The 10,062-nt window shown below is 32.7% G+C and overlaps 1 protein-coding gene across 2 annotated transcripts in view; it reads left to right on the top strand.

Moving 5' to 3' along the window:
- Positions 1 to 2,120: 2,120 nt before the first annotated feature.
- The window catches only part of LOC111083227, a 24,032-nt gene continuing 16,090 nt past the window's right edge, over positions 2,121 to 10,062 (top strand). For both annotated transcript variants that reach the window (XM_022379585.1, XM_022379584.1), the window contains exon 1: positions 2,121 to 2,286. In XM_022379585.1, coding sequence (XP_022235293.1) covers positions 2,250 to 2,286 — 37 coding nt within the window. In that variant the 5' untranslated portion in view covers positions 2,121 to 2,249. The remainder of the gene's footprint in view (positions 2,287 to 10,062) is intronic.

The raw sequence follows: 10,062 nt of genomic DNA on the forward strand, positions 1-10,062 counted from the left end.
AAGCGAGTAACAGTTTAATAAGGGGGGCACAAGCTCGTTATACACAATATTAGTATACGTAGCGAGTAACTGTTTAATAAAGGGTACAAGCTCCTTATACACAATATTAGTATACATAGCGAGTAACTGTTTAATAAGGGGGTACAAGCTCCTCAATGCAAGGACATGAATATTCTCTACTTTATTCTAAAAACAAAAACAACAACAAAAACCACTCAAAATATTCAGTACAGATTTTAAGTATTTTACAGCAAAGGAATTGTTTGATTTCCAAATCGAGTTCTTGAATACTTGAGCATCAGTATATTTAGAAAATGTCGCCACAGTTGCTTACTTCGTCTATTTCTGGCCTTTTCGGAATATACGTGTAAAAGATGGTGGCCTATGTTTAGTCATGGATATAAAACATGCTTATGTTTGTTCTTAAAATTTTCAAGCAAACTACACATGGCATATTACACATAGATGTCCCTAATTTTGAACTGATAGACTAGAGGGAAGAAGCTAAAACACCATCAACCCTTGGGCAACTCTTGTCTGTCCAAATAGTATGATTTGACAATGACGTTTTAGGCACATCCCAGACTGTAAAGTTCGGAGAACGATTTTTGAGACAACAGGTTGCGCACCACGAATTCTCGGAATCACAATTTGCACAGACACAAATAACTAGGCCACGCTAGGCCGATATGTTTCTAGCAATGCCAAAATTTAATGTCAAAAACCTGTTTAGATGTAATTACTAAATCATCAATGTCAAAATAATATTAATATATGATTTATCAATCATTAATGCCATAAGAATGGTTTTAAATACATAAAATTAATCGAGTCCATGTGTGAGAAACATGGTTTGACCATGACTAATTAAATGTTAATTCCAGAATAAACTGTTATAATTAATTAACTATAAATACTTGAAAACTGATTTATACATGGTTAATACATGGCTTATCAACCATTAATTAAAATAAAAGTGTTTAGATATGATTAATCAATCATTATTTAGAGACGAAAATGTTAAAATGTAATGATTACTGGAACATTAATGTCAGATTTATATATAAGTATATATAACTGACTTACCAACCACTACATATAAATATACACATATATATACCTGATTTACCAACCACTACATATAAATATACACATATATATATATAATTTACCAACCACTACATATAAATATACACACATATATATATATATATATATACATACCTGATTTACCAACCACTACATATATATATATATTTATACCTGACTTATTAACAATTATTGCCAGGAAAACCGTTCAGAAATGATTAATCGTCGTTGACACAAGGCTAATACGTTTCTGGTTAATTTAAAAACATACGCTATGATATGGATTTACAAGTGCTAACATACGTCTCTGATATTAAAATATGGGGGTTATGACTATAACGGCTGGAATATGACTAATTAATGAAATATACATTTCATAAATCGCTTTATAACTAACTTTAAATTGCTTTAACACAAAGAAACTCGGTAAGTCAAGTACTTTCGAAAAGGAAACTTACCTCCATCAGAGATATTATGCTTTGTTAGTAACTGAAACGGAAACCTATTGTTTAAAACTCCTTTTGCATGAAAGTCCCATTTTACCTGTCATGAAGGGAGATAATTCATATACTGAAAGTCCTTAGGTCATCGCGGATTCATGAAATTTGATTTTTACTTTTAATAAATAACTGGCAATAAGTTGAATTTTCAATTTATTCCTATGAAGTTATATTATAACGCCTTACAAAAGCCACTTAAGGGAAATCAACACCTTAGTAATTTCGAGCATTTCTTTATTTCGTGTATTTTACCTGAGTAATCCTGCTTTTTTTCAACATGTTTAATTTAATAATTTCATTTTCCCTCTCTTTATTCTGAAGAAGTATAGAGTGAATCAGCTATTGTTTTGGTTATATGATGTAAGGATAATTGTCAGACATGATTAAGTGACATTCAATGAGTTCTTCGCTAACAGTTGATACCTCGATTATTATTGACCCACTCGACCGGTGGTGGCGTTAGCCACTGTTGTATTACTACTACCAGTCAACATTCAGCGCTGCGAAAACATCTACTTCGGCTAGGTTTCTGTGTCGACAAAATACAATAACGTAAGCTGCAGAAGCAGCGGTATCAAGAGATGTTTCTCGGGAGTTAAATGTGAAAAGTAGGCAAACCATCTGTTGAGTTTTGCCGAGTGATAACATTTTACTACAACTATGTGGATTATGTGGACAGCTATTCTGCTTTATAAAGGTAAGTTAACCTAGAGCTCATATCGTATTATTTTTCGTAGTGGTTTATAAGTTAAAAAAAAATGTTGTTTTTTAAGCACAAAGCTCTATTCATCGTGAGGAATCGAACCCTAGGTGATGATGCTATCATTTCATAAAGCTACTACTGACAAAAGAGAGAAGGAAAATAAATATCCTTAAGTCAAACTACTCAAACCCTTCTCTGTTACATTAGACTCGATTATTGAAGTTAGAGAAATAATTTCTTTTATCTTATTTAAATTAGGTACCTTGGTTCACTAACTGTTAACAATTATTAACAACATTACTCTTATATTGTACTTGATATTATGTTGGAAATAGCATGAAATAGAGAGAAAATACATCGTTCAGAGTTTGAAACAGTATATATATTTTTCATAACAAGCAGATGTTTAACACAGGATCGCATCTTTTTATTAGGGATCGCAATAATATGTCGTTTCTCATTCTACTTCTCCGGTGATTGCACAAAATGAATAAAATACTTAAACATATATATATATATAAATAAAATAATCCTTCCGTACGTTTCTGCTATTAATGATATCCGAAAAAGTCAGTTTAGAAGTAACATACTCTACAAGTGAAGAATGAAGTATATCATTATTTGTACAATATTCTAGAAGTTAGGTATTTAGAATAGTTAATCACCAGCATAGTTTACCCGTAAAGAATTACTAGAAACGGTACATTACGAATAGTCGAGCACAAGTCGAGATATAGTCGTGCAATATTGTGCACGAACTCATATTGCGAAACATTATATATATATTTTACACATTTGAAGTTCAACACTCTACTTCAATAATTGAACAGGTAGTCATATTCTTCAAATTATAAAATGGATATGGAACTTCCATATAGGTAATATATCAAGTCTGTAGACTTACGCTATCATATATTATAAAGTAAGGGTAACATGTACCCTAGTTTTATTTGTTGGGTATTTTTCTGGTTCGATGCAACTCTTTTTGTTTTTGGCCTTATTTTCTGTCAAGCGCAGAGCTGTACAATGGGTTCTTTATGCTGTGCACAGTGCTGGGATCGTACCTCTATTTTTAGCGTTATAAGGCACGAAGCTTAACGAACCATCCGGTGTTTGGTTTAGTTAATTAGCGTTCAAGGTTATGAGATGTTTATTTACACTTTTTATTTAGATTTTTAAAGTTAACATAATTATTGTGTAATCGTAAAATATACAGAGCTTACTAGTAAGTAGACAATCTCGGAAATGCCCCCGAGTGACATAGCGGCAAATCTGCGGACTTACAACGTTAGAAACCGGGTCTCGAAACCCATGGTTAGCAGAGCACAGGTAGCTCATTGTGTAGGTTTGTGCTTAACTTGAAACAAACAAACTGTCGGAAATACATATTTGCCACCTTCATGACGTTAAATGCAAATAATCCCGATATATATATATAAACAAATATAGATTGCATAGAATACAAACAAACAATGCGCGTACGATGGTCAAATTCAATGAAAGATCACCAGTCACTTGCAATAACGGTGAAATACAGCTCCAGTCACGTCGGTAAACAACAGTTTCTACCCCCAACCCAACAGAACGGATTCCTTGTGTTATGTAGAGAATTAGCCATATTGAACTGCCATTACTGTTTCAGGACAGGTGCTAGAGTGGTCCCATATCCACAGAAGTTATCTTTATAGCGGAATAGCTAGGAGGAATCCTCTCTTCGCTCCAGCAATACCAATCAAATTATCAGACGAATCAGAGTTTTCATTCAAGATAGAGGCCCTTGCTCACTTAGTCCGAGTCTGAAAAATGTTGGTTTGAAGGTCAGGACATTAACAATCTCCTGTGTTCAGGCCAATCGCGAGATGTGAACCATCTCGAGCATGTGTGGTCCATCCCTGATCATTCTCTGCGAAAGCGTCCTAAACAAACAGCTAATAGAGAAACCTCCATCCAAGTCTTTCGCCAGGCGAGGAGAGCAATAATATTGGCCCAGATTTCATATCATGTAAATACGATGTACAGAATGTCCAAAAAATGTAGAACCATAGGTGATTTGCAGCTTTTCCGAATTTAATGCACGCCATCCCGAGACAAAGAAAAACATCACTCACAGTGCTGTTGGGAAGTTGTTAGCTAAATGTAAGGAGACTGGTAGTGTGGACCATTGACAATGATTAACATGATTAACAGTGTTAAAATAGAATGGAAAAACCGTCTTCAAACTTGTTTCGAATTACAAGGACAGCATGTAGATCACATTCTGTAAAATTCGTTGAAGTGTCTATGGTTCCAGACATTTCGGACAACCTCTATAAACGGGGTTTTGCCTTAAATATTGCAAAGAGCAGATACATTAAATACTACTGGAGGTGGTTTCTATTTACTTATTGGTAGAGTGTGTGGGTACCACCTATTTGAATACATGAGTAATTTTAAAGGCTGAGCGGACAAGTTGAAATATATGACGAAACTTAATATCTAATACAAAAACACAACAGTTTCTTTACTAAATACTGAATTGACATATTTTATTGTATTGATTAAAAAAAATTATATGAAGTTTATATGTGCTAGAATACATAAGTATACATTACATTAACGAAAAGTGCGTTCGTTTCATTTACAGTGGAACACTTGAAACGTAAATATTCGTTTACAAAGGAAGCGTATCTTCGATACGCTGCAGGTTGTAGTTTCGAAGACTTCCTTGAGGCTTTTAATGAATTTTGAACGATAAGTTTAAAACTCTCTTTTTGTTATTCATTTTATCATGCATGGTTTACTTCGCTCAAACCCTTACCGCCTTATTTACTTAATATAATTTTCTTAGCTCAAGGTTCTCGATGCATATCTTGGGAATTCCAATTTTGTCAATAGAAGACTGAAAAGAGGAGAAGCTTGTGAATTACGTTATTTTAAATTTTTTTCTGGATGGAATAATTTTGTGTTTATGTTATGTCATTATTTCAATAAATATTGTTTAATCATGATTAAATAAATACCGTATATGTATAATTACATGCATAATAACCAAAACTCCTTGAGAGCTTTAAAATGAGTATTATAATCAAAACATAGAAAGAAAAACAGATAGGGAAAATAATTAAACACAAGGGAAAAGTTTGTAAGTGCGATTGAAAATATGAGGAACTTTCAGATTTTTATTTTTTGGAATAATTGTAATTATAATTAACAATGAAGAATTAATTTGATGTGTAGGGACAAAGGAGTTTTGTATTACAAATCGTTTGGAAGACATATACAGTGGTGCGAGTTACATTTTTTTTTTGGATATGTTTCGACATCTCCGGAAAATGTTATCCAACCGGATGTTTATGAGAAATTTTCTTTTTGCACCATCGATGTATGTTTTTTTTTATGTACATATATCAAACCATATAAACATGTTAGCATTCTTTATTATACTTTTATTTTTGTGAAATATGAATGAATAAAAAACGAAAAGAAAGTTTTCAAAAGATTAATTTCAAAAAAAAACGTTTCAAATTAAAGATAGGCTACTTTGTTATATTAAAATGAAAAACGGGATTATTCATAGGTTACAAAAGAAAAAGGCTAAAATAAAAGACAGCACTGTATCTTGTAATTTAATTATTTTTACGCTTATATTAGATACAGTAATGTAATGCAGTAGAATAAAAGCTTGAGTACAAAAATAAAGTCTGATGCAGTAAGAAATAAGTATTTAATGACATCAAGAGAGTAGCCTTATGGATGTATGGATGTTTTGCTTCTGTATAAACTGTTCAAGTAATGTCATATACTTCGTATAATATGTTATACAAATTTTGAGAATGGAAATTCCCGTATGTGGGTGTGAATGTTGTTACAGAATAATGGAAAGACAAATTTGAAATATGAACCTTATTAAAATGAAATTATGATAAGACTCACAAACAGAATTTTAAAATTGAAAGAGGGAGCATTTGTTCATTTTACGTCAAATATATTAAGGTATATTTCAGTTCTAATGTTCTTTTATAAATTTTATATTATCTCATTATGAATTCTTAATACGTTCGAACAGAAAGTCGTTAAAATGCGATAAGTAATCATTGAATCTATTATAATGAAGGTTCGGTGTTCTGTTTTAATGCTAAGCAAAGTAAAAAAAAATAAAATAAATGCAGTGTTTACAGCGTAACAAGGTAGCATAAACGGAAGTTCTCTCTATATACTATCAATCAAACTGGGTGTGTCGACATTTTGGCGGGCCCACCGCAGAGATAAAACACTTAAATTACTTATTTTCTACGAGCTCTTGCATTAAGCACAGCTGATATAGACGGATCTAGAAAATTAGTAAAGTCGAGATAAATATATTTCAGCGCATGAAGAGCTGTTGTTGCACTCAGTGAAAATGATGAAGTTCACTAATTGGAAAAAGCTTGATATGTAGCATATACATATTTTGTTCGAATTATTCGCACACCAGTGGACGGTCCATTTATTTTTAAAGCATAACATTAATATATTATTCACAAAAAAGTAGATCAATCAGATGACATTCTATAAATTGTAAAACATACCGATTATTGAGTTCAGTTAAATTCAAAGTATGTTTTATCCATATTAAAATCGAACAAACAGTATAGATATTAAGTAATTTTATTTTTTCCCGCCAAAAATATCCGGACGCTATTTTATCATGTTCTGCAAAGGTATAAATGCAGATAGACATCCGATTGATAGGTATATTAGTACCATCGAAGTGTGGGCAAAATACCAAAATGCCGCGAATTAGGTGGATTCAAGATAAATCATTATGAGATAAGGAAGTACAAATAATCAAAACAGAAAAATGATTTCAGTGCTTTGTCACGCGTGGACAAGAGTATTTGAGATAATTTGATAAAAACTGAGAACTTGACTGTACAAGTTAAAAGAAAACAAAAACCTTCAGGTCAGCCGAAAGTGTTTACAGGCATTGCAAACGTTCTCATTGTAGGATGCTTAATAATCTTTGTCAAACTCAATGTCTTTATCACATAGCAACAAATGACTGAGTACAGTTAGTATCATGAAGATGGTGGAATATGGAAGGAATTTTTCGCAAATTTAATGAAGAGACTAAAACTGTTTCACTTACCTTGGAAGCTATGATCGATTATGGGTTTGGAGGGCCTTCAGTTACACGATTTGACCTTGATTCATCTGAGTTAATTGCAAAGGATTTTGATGTGTATGTGTGCTGCATTCTGTGAATTGGATCTAGGCCTTAATCGTGAAATGTATGCACATCTCAGTATCCATGGGTGTTCAAATATCTGAATTGAAGAAGTTTCTTGAGTCACAGCTTAGTTCAGTAGATTAACATGGAAAGAGCTTCTTAGAAACCCTGATACTAACTGTAAAAACATATTCTAAATCATCTGGGGAACTTATTTCTAAAGTTAAGTCGCAGCCCTGTTTTTTAACCAACTGATCAAGGTTTTATAACAACATATGGAGATAAACTGCAACAAACATCCGGGAACTTACTTCAGAGTAAGTTTTGTAGATAAGTATCAGCTACTTAGGTGAAGAACAGTTCGACATCATGTTACAAAGAAATCATTGGTTCACCTCACTTTCTGTCAGGTGCTTTTAAAGGAAAATGTACCTATGTTTCGAAGCTTTGCTCTGTTCGACAGATTTGTATTGTAATATAAAATCTGACATAGATGACAAAAAAAGACCGGTTTTCGATTTTCCAATAGCAATAGTAATTTGAATATATGTTACTAAGTATTAAAATATATTATTAAACACATTTTTATTTCTCGATTATTATGATGAAAATAACAATACTCCTTTATTTGTTTGTAGTTAAGCGCAAAACTATACGAAGTGCTATTCGTGCCCTGCTCACCACGAGTATCGAAACTCGGTTTCTAGCGTTGTAAGTCCGCAAACATTCCGCTGTGTCACTGGGGGGGGGGGGGCATTTTAATGACTTCGGCTCATAATGTGATCAATTACAGCAAAAGAAACGGGGTTGTTATACGTTAATAATTTAGCAAGTTTTTGAATATTTTACACCAAATGTCTTCGCACTTCAGCATTTTGATCGGCATAGAATCAGGCCTAAAGGTTCATTTATAGAGCTTTTATCGTTAAAAATTGGGTCTCAGTTCTCGCGGTGGACACAGTCCAAATAGCCCATTGTGTAGCTTTGTGCTTAATAACAAACAGACAAAAGAAAATAATCATGCGTATAACAACAGCCTAAAGTCTTTAATTATCAGTTATTAACGTCATGAAACTATGTATATGGTGTTTTGTTACTGCACGGATAATGCGTTTCTTCGTGAGATAAATATTGCATCATCAGTTCATGTGTATCAGGTTTTTCTCATTAAAATAATCTTAAAACTGTTTTACTAGTGACAAAAACTACTTTCATTAACAGGGGAGTAATGGTAGTCAAAACCAAAACATAAAATCCAGTGTTTATAACTGTCCGAAACTTTATCAGAATTTTATGTTATAAAAAACACTTATGTTTGTCGGAAATTTCTAACCGTGTGTGTTAATTAATCCGAACACATATTTTGTGCGATTTGTTTTTTATTGTGACATAAACCGTTATTCGAACACTTATAATAACCTGCTGATTCTACGAAATACCACAAAATATTCCATCCTTCACTTTAAGCTATTGGTGAGTTATAAAAATGACTGTCAATTCCTTAACATAGATTGCCGGTGATAGTAGTTCAGAAATAGGAACGGCGGCTAATAGCCTTGGTAGCTCTGTCAGAAAATACGAAATACAATTTACGAAATCTAATCTTGCAATTATCTAACACCTTGTTTTATGCACGTCACAGCTGTTAAAATTGAAGTTAACAGACAGATATAACTGCTAAAGGTTAACGTATTGTTGAGTTAGTTAGTTCAATTAAGATGTATAAATTGTATAGTACCCCCTACTTCAACCTATCTTTAGAGATCGTAGATTTTTGGAATGAAATCAAAAACGTAAAGAGGGGTTAATAACACCGTAGCAAGTTAATAAATCTAATACCTTATTTGATACTAGGATCGTAATATATGTCATTCACCGAATTAGTTAGGTTTAACTCGTATATTTGAAGTGGGTAATGATTGGGTAGTCATTATCTCTAATACCATTGGAGATTTTCCTGGTCAACTTTTATTGTCGGTATCAAAGTGGCTCTTCAGAAATATCAATAAAAATAGTTGAAACATTTCTTGAACGTTCAATTTTATTTGAAGTTTCATTTAGCTCCTCTTTTTTTTCCGTCTTTTTTCCACTAAGGCTATCACCTGCCTTTTAAAGGCAAACGTAGGAATGAGGTATTGAATAAAATGCCAGTCACTCAAGCAAACTTGTTGTTGAGCACTGCGTCTCTGAACAGATCATCTTCATCTTCCTCGTTCACGTGCCAACTAGTTTAATGTCATGCCTTTTATTTCACTTTCACTTGCTGTGACAATTCCTTGGTGTTTACATTATTGCTTCTGTTTCTTGGGCGGTCTTTTTCATTTAGGAGTCAACTTCTCTGTTCTTTGGTTGAAGTGACATTTGTTAAATAGAGAGAAAGAACCTAAATTATTGTAGTACGAGCAATAGTTTCACTTCTGTTCGTTATGAATTTCTTAATTAATTACCCATTCTTAAAGTTTACACAAAATATTCCTTCAACTCTTTCCATCCAAACCGTCATTATATTTGGTTTTAAGATACTGCTAAAACATTGAATGTACGTAAAATCATAAATAATATTTAACGTTAAACTGGTACAC

The sequence above is a fragment of the Limulus polyphemus genome, unplaced genomic scaffold (genome assembly GCF_000517525.1).
Source record: "Limulus polyphemus unplaced genomic scaffold, Limulus_polyphemus-2.1.2 Scaffold8669, whole genome shotgun sequence".
In the NCBI taxonomy this organism is placed as follows: Eukaryota; Metazoa; Arthropoda; class Merostomata; order Xiphosura; family Limulidae; genus Limulus; species Limulus polyphemus.